Genomic DNA, 18,624 nt, shown 5'->3' with positions numbered 1-18,624 from the left:
GAAAAGACATTGTCTTAAAGGGAACAACAAAAATAATCTAGTCTGAGTATGTTTACCTTGATAATGAAGTTAACAATCTCCCCCTTTTTTGTTTTTAGGAAATATAAATATATGCAGCTTTTATTTTAAATGCTAACTCCCATCACTTAAAGCTTTTAGAAACACTAAGGCAAATGCACTCTTTTTCGTCAAGCAGTCAGACAGCAGCTGCTTTGTAGCTGACCAAAGTATCTTATCTATCCAGCCAGAGTGTAAGAGTTTTTTATAGAACTGATGTCCAATCTCAATCTTTTTGTGTGATGTATTTGGTAGAGATGATGGCATTCACAAGAGAGTAGTTGTCAGTAATACATGTAACGGGAGGAATGTTTCTGTCTGCACCACCTTTATATAATTCTATGAACAGAGTTGCAAGAAATATTGCATTGTTAATTTCATCTGTCAAGGAAACTGTTTCTCCTAGGAATGCACCAATCATGTTTTTTAAGGCTGACACCGATTTCATGTTACTTGATTGGCCAATTCTGATTTTATTTATTTATTTATTTTTTGCCTACACTAATCTCCTGCATAACCAGACAAATAGAAGTCTTATATTCTATATTAAATTGTATTTTTATAATTAAACTATAGACCACAGATGTTCATTTTTTTATTAAAAAATGAAATTCTGTAGGCTTATTGTTAAGTGATTTTTATTTACTTTAGTATTTTATATTTTCTTAAAGTACATACTTTAACTAATAAACTATCCATCCATCCATCCATTTTCCAACCCGCTGAATCTGAACACAGGGTCATGGGGGTCTGCTGGAGCCAATCCCAGCCAACACAGGGCACAAGGCAGGGGCCAATCCCGGGCAGGGTGCCAACCCACCGCAGGACACACACAAACACACCCACACACCAAGCAATTTAGAATTGCCAATCCACCTAACCTGCATGTTTTTGGACTGGGGAAACCGGAGCGCCTGGAGGAAACCCACGCAGACACGGGGAGAACATGCAAACTCCACACAGGGAGGACCCGGGAAGCGAACCCAAATCTCCTAACTGCGAGGCAGCAGTGCTGCCACCGTGCCGCCACTAATAAACTATATACAGATATATTTATCAATGATGCATATGGCATAAAAGAAAAATGAAATGTTTCTTATAATTACAAGCTGTCATATTGTTTAGTTTTTTTTCTGTAATGTACCAATCTGAAACAAGACTTAATTAAAAAAGTAGTTTTCACCATTTCTTTAACAAAAAATATGAATATATTTTCTCACACAATAAATGAATTGATATTGGCAATTAAACACTGCTTAAATGTAAATATGCATGCACGTTTTAATCATTTTAAATAATTAATTGCTGTACAGCTTTTTGCTGTTAAGAATATACATTTACCATATTTATGCAGGTGTTTTTTGTAATTCTTGAGGTGTAATTATGAAATATAGGTAACTATTTTAATTATGTAGTTCTTGTTTCTTACCAAATCGTATGCTGTATGAACCACAGCAACAAATAATACACTGTACAAAAAAGCCTATTGTTTACTAAGCAGCAGTTTCAAATTTCATCTTCATCTTTTCTTTATCCAATTAAAAATGTAAGCTGCTGCATTTTCAACAAGCTCTCTGTCCAAACTCAAGCAGTGTCTGTTTTAATTTAAAGGACAAAATAAAAAGGTCTAAATTCATTAAAGTAACTTTTCTTCCTGTTTGTCTAGTTGCACAGGATGACTTCTCTGATTACTATTTTTTAGTTTATTACTCCTCTTTCTTTAATGTAAAGGGTTATATACCAATCACCCTTTGTTCACTGATAAAACAAGCTTCCACTCCCTTCTGATTGTTTACACTGCAGGAATTTTGATGCAAAAGAAAAAAATTAGACGTGCTGGCTCATCTAGAGATGATGTAAAGCATATAAGAGGATGTGCATAGGTCGTTTACAAATACTATGTCATTTTATATAAGGGAGCATCCATGGGGGTCCTGGAACCACTCCCCCGCGAATATGGAGTATCATGTATTATCTCTTAGTTCAATATTAGTACCATCAACTCTTGATACTGATGTAACATTGGAGGCACGGATGTGGTCAAATAAAATTAAATGATCAACATGACATGGAGCTGTAGGCTTTGACTTCATTACTAAAGGGTGATTTAATTCAAAATATACTGTAACATTGTTCATTGATTGGATGATGAGACTAAATTATTTCATATGCTTGTGACAATATGGCCCACAGGAATAATGGGTAAATGTTTAGCATATTGTCAGATATCATTTTGTAATTATATTAGGCTAGTCACTTTATTTCAGGGAAGTTGTAAGCTTATGGAGGGGTGTGTGGTAAGATTATGATTATATTGTCACCATCACTGTAAGTTTTCCATTATGTTGGTGGGTTAAGTAAAAAAAAATGCTCACAATTAGATGTCATAATGCTATAATGTTTCTGTTGCATACCAATACCAATGAAATTTCACTGGTATTGAATAAAGTGATCCTGTATTGTATTTTTTTTTAAAGTTTTAAAGTTAAATGCTTTTCCCAAAATACCACCATTTTCTTGGACCATAAAATAATAATATCATAAAGAGGGAAATGATTCTGGAAATTTAAAAAAAAATCCACAATTTAAAGAAAAGCTTTTAAAATGGGAATGTTAAAGGATTTTTATGAGTCACAATGTGAAATGTTTGATCTAATAAAAGAAAAGGCCAGAACCTTTGTCCATTGAGGAGTGCAAAAGATAAAAATTGAAAAGGAAGAACTCAGTACCCTGCAAAATATAGAACAATTAATTTGCACAGCAAGGGAAATAAGATGGAAAAACAAAAGCAATTAAAAAAAAAAACAAAAAAAAAAAACGGATAGGGAGTATCTATACAAAATGGAGGAAAAGATCTAATTAATAAGTAGGACACACTAAAAAGGAAGAGAATGAAAAATATACAAGATATTTTCTTTAAAAAGTTTAAAGAGCATGGAAGACCGTGTCACATGAAAACCTTAAGAGATGAAATAGGAAGTGAGCACCAAGAAGAGGCAAAGAAGAGGGAAATGCTAGAAGCCTAAGAACTGTAAAAAATGAGTCTGTAAGGCAGGGGTGTCAAATTCAAATACACAGTGAGCCCAAATTAAAAACTTGGACAAATTCGTGGGCAACCTTGATATTTATTGAAAAAATGTCTACAATTGAAGTTTTTCCTTCTCATCAGATATAACGATGAACCTTTTTTATATGGAAACAAACTTATGTTTTGCTTAAATGTTAAATCTAGAACAAGCAAAGCTTAATACTATAAACACATGTGAAATCAAATGTCAAATAAAAGACCCATCTGTGGCATTCATTTCCTAAATAAATTAAAAAAAAAAAAAATCCTATGCCTCTTTCTCTATTTGCCTTCTGAGTTAAATTTCAATGGTAACCTTTTTTTCACAGGCTAACGACAATAATAATAATTTCAATGAAAATCCAACCATTCAAGTCCATGCCTTGGAGTAGCAAGGAAAAGTGCATAAAGAGAACATTCATTCAAGCTCGGTTTGTTACACTCTGATCTACTTTGATGCACACTGGTCCAATCCAGATACCTGGCATCTCTTCTTGGATGCTAGTTCATTAATGTTTGGGGTCAGGCTCTGAGCTGAGGAAATCCTCAGGATTGAGTGAAGGTGTTCATCAGTGAAACGACTCCTGTGTGATGTTTTGTTCATCTTCATCAAGGAGAATAGTTGCTCACACAAATACTGTGCTGCTGAACATAAGGAGCATTTGAGCAGCTTGGGTACGGAGCTGGGGCATTGTGTCAGGGATGTAACATGGAAACTGTGCAGCGCCCACCGCGTCATACTTTGACTTAAGCGTGTCACTACACTGGAGTTCAGTCAGTTCCATTTTGAGGTTAGTTAGTGCGCTTTCCACGTCAACTGCAAATGGATTACTAAGCAGTTCAAACTTACATTTCTGGGCATCATAGTCGGCAAATCGCCACTGAAACTCGGCGCGGAGTAAGCAGAGTTTTTCAGCAAACTGTGCACTTGGGAACATGGTGGTAGAGATCTGCATTTTTATGGTTTGGCAGCAAGGAAAATGGTGCAGGTTTCCTTGCAGCATCTGAGTCTCCCACAGGCACAATTTTGTTTAAAAGCCCTCACTGTGGAGTCCATTTACATGAAGCTGCAGGTTCAGCACATCAAGATGGCTCATGATGTCACAGAGAAATGCCAGCTCAGACAAACTCTTTATCCCGGAGCTCTGCTGTGTCTTTCCCTTTGCTTTCTAGAAACTGACAAATTTCCACACGCAGCTCGAAACATCTGTTCAGTACTTTTCCTCTACTTAACCATCTCAGCTCTGTGTGATACGGCACATCTACGTATTCCAAACACTCCTCCAGAAAAGACTTGAACTGGCAGTGAGTCAAACCTTTAGCTCTTATAAAGTTAACTACTCGTGTTATTGTGCTCATAACATGTTCCATCTTCAGGGCTTTGTCACGCAACAATTCCTGATGTATGATGCAGTGATAAACAGTTAGCTCACCTGCGAAGTTCTCTCCCTGCATCTTCTCCCGAATCCTGGCCACCAATCCACTCTTTTGACCGCATATCGCGGGCGCACCAACTGTCGTTGGTCCCACAAGTTTATCTCAAGGTAGCCTCATTTGAGTTACACATTTGGAAACCTCTTCAAAGATTTCTTTTGCTGTGGTTATGCCATGCATTGCTTTTAATCCTAAACGTTCCTCCGTGACGCACAGATTTGAGTCCACTCCACGGATGAAGACTGACAGCTGGGCAGTATCAGATATGTCGCTGCTCTCCTCCACAGCAAGGGAGAATGCAATGAAATCTTTTACCTTTTTCATCAGCTGTTCATGTAGATTTGTGGCAAGATCACATGCACGATCAGCTACTGTGTTTCTGCTCACATTTAAAAGTGCTTGCCTATTATCTGGGCACATGACGTCACAAACTTTGATCATGCACTTTTTGACAAACTCTCCCTCATTAAAGGGCTAGGCTGATTTAGCAATCTCTGCTGCCACAATAAAACTAGCTTTTACAGCTGCCTCACTTTGTGATATGGCTTTTGTGAACGTAGTCTGTTGTGAAACCAAACTTCTTTTCCTCTCCTCTACTTTCTGGCACTTTTGCGCTATGTTGAGGTCCTTGTACTTGTTGTGGTGTTTCGTTTTATAGTGTCTTCTTATATTATATTCTTTGGTTAGAGCTATGTTGGCTCCATACACAAGACAAACAGGTCTGTCCTTTACATTTGTGAACAGATATTCTGCTTCCCAGTTTTCTAGAAAGCTTCTGTTTTCCACCTTTCGTCTGGCCATTTTTGGGAGGGGTGGCCCAATGTGGTTGGTAGCATGAGGTCGCTAATGAATGTCAACAGATGAGGGGGTTCTTGTGGGTCCTAATTGACGTGCCAACGCACCAACAGATCATTTTGGGATTTGTAGTATTAGCGGTGCATGTGTTGTATACCGGCTGGCCAGCTCTAGTAGATAGTTGGTAATATCTTGCAGGCCAAATGTAATCACATTGTGGGACATACATGGGCCTGACATTGACATCTATGCTCTAAGGAATTGGTAGTCTGCTTTTTGAGTTTTTTGGAAATCTGCTGGTAGTTTATAAAGAATTTATCATAAATTGCAAAATTTCAGAAATCTAGAATAGTGTCAGTCAATCAGTCAGGATATAGCAGGTTGGACAATGACTAACACTGGGTCACGGGGGTCTGCTAGAGCCAATCTCAGCCAGCACAGGGTGCAAAGCAGGAACAAACTCTGGGCAGGACGCCAGCCCACCACAGGGCACATACACACCCACACACCAAGCACACACTAGGGACAATTTAGGATCGCCAGTACACCTAACCTGCATGTCTTTGGACTGTGGGAGGAAACCGGAGCACCCGGAGGAAACCCGCGCAGACATGGTGAGAATATGCAAAATCCACGCAGGGGGGACCCAGGAAGCGTGGTTTCCTTACTGTGAGGCAGCAGCGCTACCACTGTGCCACCGTGCCGCCCGAAAGAATAGTGTTATAATTGTAATTCCTAACAAATTAGATAATGCACAGTAGGTCAGAAACTGGAGACCAATCACATTGCTGTGCATAATTTATACAATATATTGCAGTGTTTTGGCAAATTGAACTGGAGGAAAGCTGAGGAGCATCATAGGGGAGGAACAAGCCCATACAGAGCCAGGTTGCAAGACTGGGGAGAATTTGAAACTCCTGTGGGAGTACAGAGGATAGATGAATCCAAATCAAACTCTTAAACTTACATTTGGAAAAGGCCTACAATGCTTTAGATCATGAGTATATTTGGGAAATGCTAGGTAAGATGAATTTCCCATTAAAAAATATTTTTAGCGTTACTTGTTTTATGTTTATAGCAAACTATGGGGTTTACCCCCTGCTCGCTTCACTCGCCAACCCCCCTTGCCTATGCTACACGCCAGCTGCTACTCGTGACTGCTGCACCCCAAGGAGATGCGGTCGCTCCTCTGAAACCCCATCTTATGGTGATATAATGGGAAACAAATACAGTAATCCCTCCTCGATCGCAGGGGTTGCGTTCCAGAACCCCCAGCGATAGATAAAAATCCGCGAAGTAGAAACCATATGTTTGTATGCTTATTTTTATATATTTTAAGCCCTTATAAACTCTCCAACACTAATAACATTATTAGAGCCCTCTAGACATGAAATAACACCCTTTAGTCAAAAGTTTAAACTGTGCTCCATGACAAGACAGAGATGACCGTTCTTTCTCACAATTAAAGGAGTGCAAACATATTTTCCTCTTCAAACAATGCGTGTCAGGAGCAGAGAATGTCAGAGAGAGAGAGAGCGAGATAAAAGCAAACAATCAAAAAATCAATACGTGCTTTTGGGCTTTAAAGTATGCCATAGCACCGCGATAAAGCGGTATTTTTTTAAAGGAGCGTCCGTATGCCCTAGGCAAACAGCCCCTCTGCTCACACCCCCTCCGTCAGGCAGAGAGAGTGAGAGAGACATAGAAAAGCAAACAATCAAGCACCATGCCGGGAGCATATCATATAGCATATATCATTGAGGAGTTTTATTTAATATGTAATACATGCTCTGATTGGGTAGCTTCTAAGCCATCCGCCAATAGCGTCCCTTGTATGAAATCAACTGGGCAAACAAACTGAGGAAGCATGTACCATAAATTAAAAGACCCATTTTCCGCAGAAATCTGCGAACCAGTGAAAAATCCGTGATATATATTTATATATGCTTACATTTAAAATCCGCAATGAAGTGAAGCCGCGAAAGTCGAAGCGCGATATAGCGAGGGATCACTGTATAGTTTTTTACTTTCTCTGTGCTTGATCAGCTGCTGGCTTTCTGCCGCTGCTGCTGCTTGATGTACATCTGGCACGGTGCTTCGAACATTTAAAAGCCTGTACAGCAGCTGTCTTTGTCATCTTCTCTTTGTCTTTTATTTCCGGCCCCGGATGTGGTTAAATCTGTTGGCACAAAATCTTGTTTTGCAGGATGCAAGTTCTTGGTATATTAGTTTATAATTTAAAAACGGAATAAGAATCTTAAGATCACATTAAAGTTTGATAAATTCTGAAAAGAATAATACCAAACATATATAGGTTTTAAAATAAGCCCGATTTAAAGCATTACAAAAAAATGTGACATAAAAACATCACATAAAATCATTGTACAAAATCGTTGCACTTTTAGGCTGAGGATTTATATATAGTGGTGTGAAAAACTATTTGCCCCCTTCCTGATTTCTTATTCTTTTGCATGTTTGTCACACAAAATGTTTCTGATCATCAAACACATTTAACCATTAGTCAAATATAACACAAGTAAACACAAAATGCAGTTTTTAAATGATGGTTTTTATTATTTAGGGAGAAAAAAAAATCCAAACCTACATGGCCCTGTGTGAAAAAGTAATTGCCCCCTGAACCTAATAACTGGTTGGGCCACCCTTAGCAGCAATAACTGCAATCAAGCATTTGCGATAACTTGCAGTGAGTCTTTTACAGCGCTCTGGAGGAATTTTGGCCCACTCATCTTTGCAGAATTGTTGTAATTCAGCTTTATTTGAGGGTTTTCTAGCATGAACCGCCTTTTTAAGGTCATGCCATAGCATCTCAATTGGATTCAGGTCAGGACTTTGACTAGGCCACTCCAAAGTCTTCATTTTGTTTTCTTCAGCCATTCAGAGGTGGATTTGCTGGTGTGTTTTGGGTCATTGTCCTGTTGCAGCACCCAAGATCGCTTCAGCTTCAGTTGACAAACAGATGGCCGGACATTCTCCTTCAGGATTTTTTGGTAGACAGTAGAATTCATGGTTCCATCTATCACAGCAAGCCTTCCAGGTCCTGAAGCAGCAAAACCACCCCAGACCATCACACTACCACCACCATATTTTACTGTTGGTATGATGTTCTTTTTCTGAAATGCTGTGTTCCTTTTATGCCAGATGTAACGGGACATTTGCCTTCCAAAAAGTTCAACTTTTGTCTCATCAGTCCACAAGGTATTTTCCCAAAAGTCTTGGCAATCATTGAGATGTTTCTTAGCAAAGTTGAGACGAGCCCTAATGTTCTTTTGCTTAACAGTGGTTTGCGTCTTGGAAATCTGCCATGCAGGCCGTTTTTGCCCAGTCTCTTTCTTATGGTGGAGTCGTGAACACTGACCTTAATTGAGGCAAGTGAGGTCTGCAGTTCTTTAGACATTGTCCTGGGGTCTTTTGTGACCTCTCGGATGAGTCGTCTCTGTGCTTTTGGGGTAATTTTGGTCGGCCGGCAACTCCTGGGAAGGTTCACCACTGTTCCATGTTTTTGCCATTTGTGGATAATGGCTCTCACTGTGGTTCGCTGGAGTCCCAAAGCTTTAGAAATGACTTTAGAACCTTTACCAGACTGATAGATCTCAGTTACTTCTGTTCTCATTTGTTCCTGAATTCCTTTGGATCTTGGCATGATGTCTAGCTTTTGAGGTGCTTTTGGTCTACTTCTCTGTGTCAAGCAGCTCCTATTTAAGTGATTTCTTGATTGAAACAGGTGTGGCAGTAATCATGCCTGGGGGTGGCTACGGAAATTGAACTCAGGTGTGATACACCACAGTTAGGTTATTTTTAACAAGGGGCAATTACTTTTCACACAGGGCCATGTAGGTTTGGATTTTTTCTCCCTAAATAATAAAAACCATCATTTAAAAACTGCATTTTGTGTTTACTTGTGTTATATTTGACTAATGGTTAAATGTGTTTGATGATCAGAAACATTTTGTGTGACAAACATGCAAAAGAATAAGAAATCAGGAAGGGGGTAAATAGTTTCTCACACCACTGCATGTATGTCTATCTATCTAACTATCTATCTATCTCTCTCCAATTTATCAATGGGTATCTCTCCAAAGACATGAAAATGGAAAGAGGTCTGAGACAAGTTTGTCCAGTTCTGGAAAAGAAAGGGAAAGATGCTAAGGTCATTGTTTATACAGTATAGATGATGTGACTGTAATATTTAAAAATACAATTGCAATGAGACAGACTTTAAAGCTTGTGGAAAAAATTTGTGGTACCTTTTGGTCTTAATTATATGTTAATAAAGCTGGAATTTTAATGGAAGGTAATTGGGGAGACTGAAAACATTGGAGCCACATTCAAAACAAAAAAAAATATTGGGGATTAACTTTTGAAGTAATGCTGACTTTAAAAAAAGATTAGGAAAACCAGAAAAGAAATAATGATTATAATGACACACGTATCATAAAGGGACAAATAACAATCGTCCTTTAATTAAAAAAGTAAACGTGTTTTTGTTTCCTTTCAAGCATACTTCTTGCATGAAAAAAGAATATTACTAAACAAGAAAAGTGGGAAACAAATATGTAGTTAAAACAACACTCTATCCATTTTCTAAATCTGATACAGGTATTCCTATTTCAAGTAAGGATATTTTGGGTTCACTTCCCGGGTCCTCCCTGCATGGAGATCGCTTTGAGTAGTGAGAAAAGTGCTATATAAATGTAAAGAATTATTATTATTTAATAAATATACTGTAAGAGCTAATAAACAATGAGGCACTTTACATGACAACTGAAACTGCATTTAGCATACAACACTGCCTCAGTGCACTATATGTATGTACCCCCGACCCAGTCCACCCTTTGACATCTTGAAAATCGTCATGTTCTTGTGACTAATCAGTTATTTATTTCAAAATTCTAGTAGCTTATATATTTTATTCTAGTGTCGCAGTCTCTTCACCTTACAAGCTCCTCTGTTGCATTTCCTCTCCTCTCCTTCTTTCTTATTTTTGTCTTTGCTAGCAGTTTTCTCAGACTGATTGTTTAATACATTGTGTGATGGGAGGTGGGGGATATTTATTATAGTAATATGCCACAGAAACGAAAACTCTTCATGATGTATTGCTGTTGTACTACTGCAATAAACAGTGTGGGTTGCATATCATTTGGAACAGAATTTGCATGTGGATGAACTTGACAATTTTACTGTACAGTCATGTGGCGACTAGTGTTGTGCGAACATTGTCGACTTTGCTTTGCTGTGAGTTCCCCGAAATCACAGAAATGTTCTCGATATTCACCAAACTTGGCAAACTGCATTAAAGTCAATAGGGAGGGACTAACTGAACTAGATTTGACTGGATTATATTGGTGCAATTATCTTTAAAGTGTCCCTGAGGACTAGGGAAATGTCTGCCAACTATACTGGACTGATTATTGTACCCAAAAAAGTGACCTGAAATGTGCGGCAGCAGTGCCAATCACTGCACTACCATGTATCCAGGATATCAAAGAAGAAAATATGCAGTCAGAGACACACAATCATAGATTTCTTCAAAACAAACCAGAAAAGGATAAATCCTAGTCAAAAATCAAAAAAAATATGTAAGTCTTCTAAAGGCAGAAAATTCAAAGTGCCGTGTCATGACTTACGTCACTGGCTTTTTCTATTTATTGAAGTCCCACTGAAGGCTTTCCAAACTGTCTGAGCTGATAATTTGCACATTTTCTTCCATCAAAAAGATAGAAACGTGTTGTAAATAGTAATAAACATTTCGTTATTATTATTTCATAGAGTCTGCTGTGTTCGGGGAAAGGGTGTCAGCCTCCTTTAGAGTTTTTTATCTGCACATGGCTAATTATTATACATGCATAGGGCATGGTCCTCCATCTCTTATACTGACATGGCACTCAAAGATCAACCTGCACATTGGCAAATGTCTAGTATTTGATAATGTCTGGTCCGTTTAAACACCATCTTCACAGTCGCTCACAAACCCTGTTGATGGCTGGCAATTCAAAGACGTCATGTGCACCTAAAAAGTATTTGGACCTACTCTATATAGTGATGTGCACTGACTTGCCATTGTGAGCTGCTGAATTCACTTATTCTGTGTGATGGCACTGAGGATGGTGTCAGCTATAGCTGTCAAAATAAGATTATGCTGCCACCAATATCTCCCTTCCCTCAACGCCATCTTGCAACAACTCAAGATAATACTCCAGGCTGCCTTTTTCTAGGCACAGCAGATATGATGGGGTCTCCAGAATCCCCCAAAACAACAAGACAGAAAAACTTGGCAAAAATCAAAGGCAGCCTAGATCAGAACTTCAAGCAATAGGGCTTTGTCTTCCAAAGCTCAGGCCATGACACTGTACACTTAACTGCACATTTCCATTGTCGTGGAATAAAATCCCAAACCAATGATATCCAAACTGAGTCCAAAGGCTGATTCCAGTTTTTAGACTTTTATTAAAAGATAATAATGGCCATGCTCTGTCATCGAAGTGAGTCGCTTTTACTTGGCCTATGCTAATGGACAACACCTAATGGCACATTGCCACCTTTGTCCGATCACCATGTAGTCAAGCTCACTCCTCATTCGGTTATGTCCATTAATCCCTCTTATTAATTATAATAATGGCCAGCACATTTTGGTATTTTGCCGCCTTTGTTTTCTAAACTTTCAAACCTTGCCCCCTTATTGTTAATCTTCCACCCAGTCTTTGGTATCAGCTTTCAGAGAGTCGGTTTATAGGTGGAGTAAGACTCATTGCATATCAGTGCGTCCAGTGTTTTAACTGTCTAAGGCTCATTGCAATTCAGTGCTTAATGGTGTTTAAATTATACTGGTGAGGTTACAATATACTTTAAAAATAATAATGTCTTATAAGGTGCAGAATCACTAAGAAAAACAAGTGTTTAGTTAAATGCTTAATCGTATCATACTTTTTAATTTATATGCATACTCTGTTCCAATTATCCAGTGTGTATCCATCATCCATTATATAAAATACCCAGTTAATGTTCATGTAGATATATTTCCATACCATCTACTCCAGGCTCCCTCCTGATAACTATATTAGTATGTGGACATCTATGATGACTGATTATCAATAACTATTGTATCGATATCGTACATGTGTTTTAATTATTGGGTTTTTACATGAACATGTTTTGATTTATCATTGAAACGTGTTAAATGTGTTTTTTTTTATATGCTTGCAAAACACATAGACATCTAACGTTTGCCACTCTCTCAATGCATACACTACAGGTGCTATGAGCACAAGTGTGTATTTATTGATGCTTATGAAGATAATAAGTCCATGTTGACTTAAATTTGAGTAAAAAATTAGATTAGATAAACTGCATTAATCCTAAGGGGAAAATTTTAATATAAATAAGTAAATGTATATTGTTCAGAAAATTCTAAATGATCCTAAAGAGTTCATCGGGAGGAAGCATTGAATTGCCTGATAGCAGTGGGTAGAAAAGATCTCCAGAGGCGCTTCTTAGCAGAGCGTGTGGAATAAACATGCGGCTAAAAGTGCTCTTAGAGAGAGCTTCCTGGAGGGGATGAGTGGGATTTCCGAGCTGTCGGTTGCCTGTCATCACCACTCTTTCATGGTCATCAACCAGACTATTCCTATTAGCTAGAAGCTCCATGGAGTATAAAAGGCAAACAGGAATTGCCTGAAAAGGGAAAGGCGGTTCAGAGTGAACAAGATTCAAACATGAAATCCAAAGAGTTGTCAAGAACATGGAAAAAAGGTGATTCTTTCCATGCTTTGTGATTGATTACAATAAACACTGACCAACTACCAAGTGACAATTGAAATGAACTACAAGGAAGTGTGGGTTGCCCCCACCTTTATAGGGCTGTGGGCAGTCCCTTGTGGTGATGGGCAGGTGGCTCCACCTCTTGGTGAACCACCCACAAAACACAAGAAACATAGCACATCAGGAATAAAGCAAATAATTAACAAAAAAAGTAACTAACATAAATAAATGACTCAAAATTAGCAAAAAGGACATAAGTATTTCAGGATGAAATACAACATAACCTCCACCCCTAGAGTGGTGACTTTCAGACACCTATACCCTCTTCCTAATGTCCAAAAATGACAGTATTCCCTCATGGGAATTTGAAGAGGAGGAGGGTTCTGGTGGTCTTGTCAGGGCAGATGAGACGGCCAACTGGGCACCTACTCGCAAGAGTGACAGGACTGAAACATATAATCTAAAAGGTGAGTTTTTATTTTTTTTATACTTGCCTGTAATGTCTCTTAAGTCCTTGACTTTAACTTGGATGTGTCCCCTCCTGGGGTCACACAGGCAGTGGCTTGGATGTGCCCTATCCATTGGTCGCAGGCTACAACTTGGCAGGTTCTCCTCTTGATAGACCCAACAGGGCCGAAGAATCAGACAGACCATTACCTGGCTAGGACAAATGGTCTGACACATCTAAGCAGAGTGGGGAGTCTGAGGAGTGAGAACTTTCCTTTTTCCAGTTTAAGTACATTAGAGTGTTGGGCTTCTTCCAGAAGTGACCACATCTCTGTGCACTTTGGCAATTAAACATGCACATGAGAGGCAATGTAACTTCCTGTCCTGGGAACAATGCAGTAGGCTGTGGCACAGGCAAAAAAATAAAAAAAGAAAATTGTACCTTGTCGTCAGTCCCAGGGACAATGCAGAGTTTAGCTTTTTAAAGCACGTATGAATAGGTTTGGATGTGCACTGTGTGAGCTGGCAGAACACAGGTTCAAACAGAGCGGGAATAAATCACAAATATTTTGGATACCAGCCGGGTAATCCCTTTTAATTCTCTCAAACTTCTTGGTAAACTTTAACAGGTGCCTTATGGTAACACTTAACATAAGGCTGCACAAGGCTACAAAACAGAAGATAACTTCAGCTTTAACTTTAGTGTTTGGTAGTTGGTCAGTTTTTATTGTGATTCTTTCCATGCTTTGTGATTTATTACATTTTTTTCACCTTTTTGCCATGTTCTTGACAACTCTTTTGGATTTCATGTTTGTACTTTTCAGGTAAAGGAAGGCTTTCCTACAGCTTTCACTCGTTGGAACTGGTCTCATCAAAAGACAAGTTGGTGGAGGCACCTGGTCTTTTTTTTAATGGGAGGACTGTAAGGGGCGGAGCTAATTTCCCTCTTTGGGAGATTTCTGGGAGCTGTGGAGAGAAAAGTAAATAGAGTTAGTGACAGCACCCCCTCTTGACCTGGTGGGTTAACGTTTACCTTGAATGAGCCAGCAAGCAGATCCTCAGACGCACATGCGTGGCAAATTCATTATTGTCATTATACATATCAGTTAAGGGGAATGGCTTTTCAAACATGAGGTGTTTCACGCTAGAAAAATAACATAATTAATGTTCAAGCTTGGAAGAGTTGTAGCATTGCAATATCAATGCAAGTTCAACCAATACTGATGTATATGTAGAGACCAAATATTTGCCTGATGATATTGGTTTGGCCATAGCCCTGTATTAAAGTGCCATTTTTTACAACTGCAGGCCAGAGGCATTACCTATTAATTTTTAATAAAAAATGAAATTCTGTAAAGTTATTGTTCAGTGGCCTTAAAATTACTCAAATAAAATCTCCTTAAAATGCTTCGTAAACTCATGAAACATGTACACAAATTATTTACTCATAATGCATATGGATTACATACAACATTAAAGAAAATTAATTGCCTTTTATAACTGCAAGTCACGGTTCTAATAAAATGTTCATAACATGTTTTTATCAATATTTATATGACTTTCACACTTCACAAATTTTTCAAATAGATAAAGTGAGGGCGAATTCATCATTATATATTCTTTTTCTATAAATGTGAGCTGCTGTACTAAACACAAGCTCTCTCACTATCCACACTCTGAGAGTGTTCGTTGTAATTGAAGAACACAATGAAAAGGTCTGAACTCATTAAAGAAGTTTCTCTTTTAATTTCTGCCAAAAACGCACCTGTCTTTTTTTCCCGTTCCAAGTACAGTTGGATGACACATACATCTTCTGCTCCTCTACATGCACAGGATGACTCCTCAGATTTCATTTTTTTAGTTTATTGCTCTGCTTCCTTTAATATAAAAGCTAGTATTACTGGCTTCACTCTCTCCTAAAGTCTGACTATCCACTATCTGTTTACAATAAGATTTGGCTGCAGTATGTGCCTCCCTCGAGTACTGTAATATATTGCACAAAGGAGCGTTTCAACAAAAAATGATAAAGCACAAAAAAGCTAAAAATGAGCCAATTTGGATCTTTCGCCCACTTATCGGACCATCATGTTTATTTGAGACTGTAGCATTACTGTCAGAATTTTGAAGTTAATACAGTTAAAATCTTCGCATGAAACTCGCATACATTCCTATGACAATGCAGTGAAATTTAACTTGAGCTAAGATTCATGTTTCTTTTTTTTCTTTTCTTTTAAGTGGGGCCCTGCATTCATGGCATAATCAAACCAAGTACAAATGACATGTCTTTATATAGGGAACAGAGTTTACATTTGATGTGATTTTTTTTTTTGTAATTGTGGCAAATTGAGAACAGAAAACACATTATATTCCTGCTTGAAGAACCAATTTACATGCAGCTTATCTCTAATGGCAATTTTTTTAATAAAAAATTTTGTTAATTTTCGTAAATGTTAGGACTGAACATTTTTGTGTATTTCAAGTTTTAGTTACTGTTGTAATTTCTTTCTTTCAAATTTCAAACAAAACACTTTCTGGTTGCTTGGATTAGCCACAGTGGTTATGGCTGTGTTGCAGCCTCAAACTGGATTAAGTGTTTTTGAAAATATAAATGCTGGTTTACCACTGATTTTTTTATTTATTTATTTTTTTTTTTCTTCCCCCCTCTTTGTGGTACACTTGGAAGCGCACTCAGTAGAATTTAGCATATTTAGTCCTTTTATCTGTAAACATTTTTGCTGACTGTATTGTATTTGGCTGCATTCACTGACATGCATCTTGTTTTTATTGTGACAGTTTGTCTTCAGTTCCTAAATTTAGTGTGCTGCAATCTGTTTGGCACGCAAGTTTCTGGAGTGTATTTTAACATTACATGAAATTGGTTAATAAAGATAGAAATGAGCAATGTATAGGCATTTCCAAATCACTGGCTGAATTACATCGTACCCAATTATCTTTTCGGTCCCATGGAATGTTTTTGTACATAGTTGCTCTGAAATATTAACATTTCAAGAAATTTGAAAAATTTAACATTTTTATTTTTGCCATATTGTTTTATGCCAAAAAGTCATAAATCATGTATTTAAGAATTAAATAAAATGGCAGCTCAATTCATGACTAATAATTACAATATTGCAGATTGAATTACCTAATCAACAAAAGGAAACAAATAGATCCATACTTTTCAAAGAACCATTTTTCCACATAATGTAATAAATAATATAAACATACTCAATTATTCCCAAATAAAACCAGACTAAACTGCTTCCTTTATAATTCCACTTGTAGTATGTGTTAACCCATGTTTTTAGAAAGCATTAAGCACTTCACATGAGAATTATTTAAATTCTGTTTTGTGCATGTCATCCTTTGGAAGCACTTAGCAGGTATAGGGGAGGGGATCAAAGGAAATTAACTATTATTTATGTATACATAATTATGAATACTTTTTAAATTGTAAACCAGATTGTAGTGGTAATAACATCCTTCATTCCCATAATTTTACATTAACTTTAAAACCGTACATTTTCACTGTATTACACCTTTAAAGTGAGATTTTCTTTATAACTATTGCGACATTAGTTATCAAGTAATAACATCCCAACTTTATTTGGGGAATATTTTATTTGGTTGTACAATTGGAAAAATAAATAAGTTTGCATTGATTATTTGGTTAATGCTATAGGGGACAACAGTTCCATTTTATGCTTAGTCTTTCTTAATCTGGATAAGATCATATTTTACAACATACAACCTGTTTTACACCTTGTTAAAACAATGAATAATGTCATTAAATGCTGTTTATTTTTAATGAATGTTTTATTCTACATCAGTTTTGAGATTAAATCTTTCTAGAGTAGTCTATTTTTTTCTATATCAGACATCCGCTTTAGTGTTTGTGATGCACTCTGTGGTTTTAAAGGCCAATAATATATTCAGTAGGAAAAGGAAATAGAGTACATCATCTTGTGACCAGCATGGTTTTCAGTTATGCATTCTTGATAAGAATTCAGCCATGAAGGACTAAAATCAGACTTCAGCTATATAAAAGTAAGTAAAGGTCTTTTTGTCTTTCTTAGGTCTGATCTTATAAATGAATGAGGAGATGATTTTAAAAAGTAATTTTTTTGCAAATAATTTTTAAGTTGCAATTATTAAATTTATAGAACTATGCTTAAAGCATGAAAGTAAACTGGCTGCTTCTGCTATTTCAGGTTTTGTACTGTACCAAATTCACCTACTTACACAATTCACCTTTGACATATGTAGCATTTATTTCAATATTTGATAAGTGTTTATTTCTGTGAAATACCACAGTTCAAAAAAGTTTTTTTACTGTATAAAAACAGAGTGGCACATCCTTTACAGATTTTTTTCTTGTTAGACATGCATCTGTTTATCACATACTCCAGAGTTTGCTTCTAAATGATAAGTATATTTTTGAACTGTCTAGATTATTTTGTTGTGCTTTTTCAAGTACATGACCTATAATGTATTAATTAAAATGGAATTTGTTAGATTGAAATAATGTATAGATTAGAATTTTGACATAAACTAAACTTTTATAGGTGTACATATGACTATGGTTACTCAGAATGTTGAATTTTGGTTTGCAGTAAAGCAAATAAAACAACAGTGTTTAGATTTTATAATGGGGAGTTTGTGAAAATTTGATCTAAGAAGAACTCTGAAATAGTATTTTTTGATTGCTTTTATCTTTTTTTTTTTTTCTTTTTTCTTTTTCAGATCTCCACAGAGACTCTGAGCATAGAGCTGAGACTCATCAGCGCAGAGGCTCACTTTGTGATAGGCACTGTGCTTTCAATATTCCACCTGAACTAATGGACACCCACTCACCTACAGGGTCTCACCATCACCATCACCATCACAGCCTGCTCACTCCTCGCTACTTACCAGGTGCGTAAATAATAAATTTATATATTCCCATTTTCTTGCATTGAATACTAAGATTTATATAGGGTACATTAGTTGGCTAATTAAGTATAAATATAAACATTGCATTTTATTGTAAAAATTTACATATTGCATAC

The 18,624-nt window shown here is 37.1% G+C and overlaps 1 protein-coding gene across 7 annotated transcripts in view; it reads left to right on the top strand.

The window, feature by feature from the left end:
- cax1 (cation/H+ exchanger protein 1) overlaps positions 1 to 18,624 on the top strand; it is a 90,900-nt gene that overhangs the window by 5,385 nt on the left and 66,891 nt on the right. For 6 of the 7 annotated variants that reach the window (XR_005634647.1, XR_005634646.1, XM_039761001.1 and 3 more), the window contains exon 2: positions 18,320 to 18,490. Coding sequence is in view for 5 of the 7 variants with exons in the window: in XM_039761001.1 (XP_039616935.1) it covers positions 18,320 to 18,490 (171 nt within the window). In the remaining 2 variants the exon portion in view is untranslated. Of the gene's footprint in view, positions 1 to 17,549; positions 17,624 to 18,319; positions 18,491 to 18,624 lie in introns of those variants that run through there. The other variant, XM_039761003.1, reaches the window with a different exon arrangement.

This window comes from Polypterus senegalus, chromosome 8, assembly GCF_016835505.1.
Source record: "Polypterus senegalus isolate Bchr_013 chromosome 8, ASM1683550v1, whole genome shotgun sequence".
NCBI classification, from domain to species: Eukaryota; Metazoa; Chordata; class Cladistia; order Polypteriformes; family Polypteridae; genus Polypterus; species Polypterus senegalus.
The sequence above is the reverse complement of the archived record's forward strand: the minus strand, read 5'-3'. Positions and strand labels throughout refer to the sequence as shown.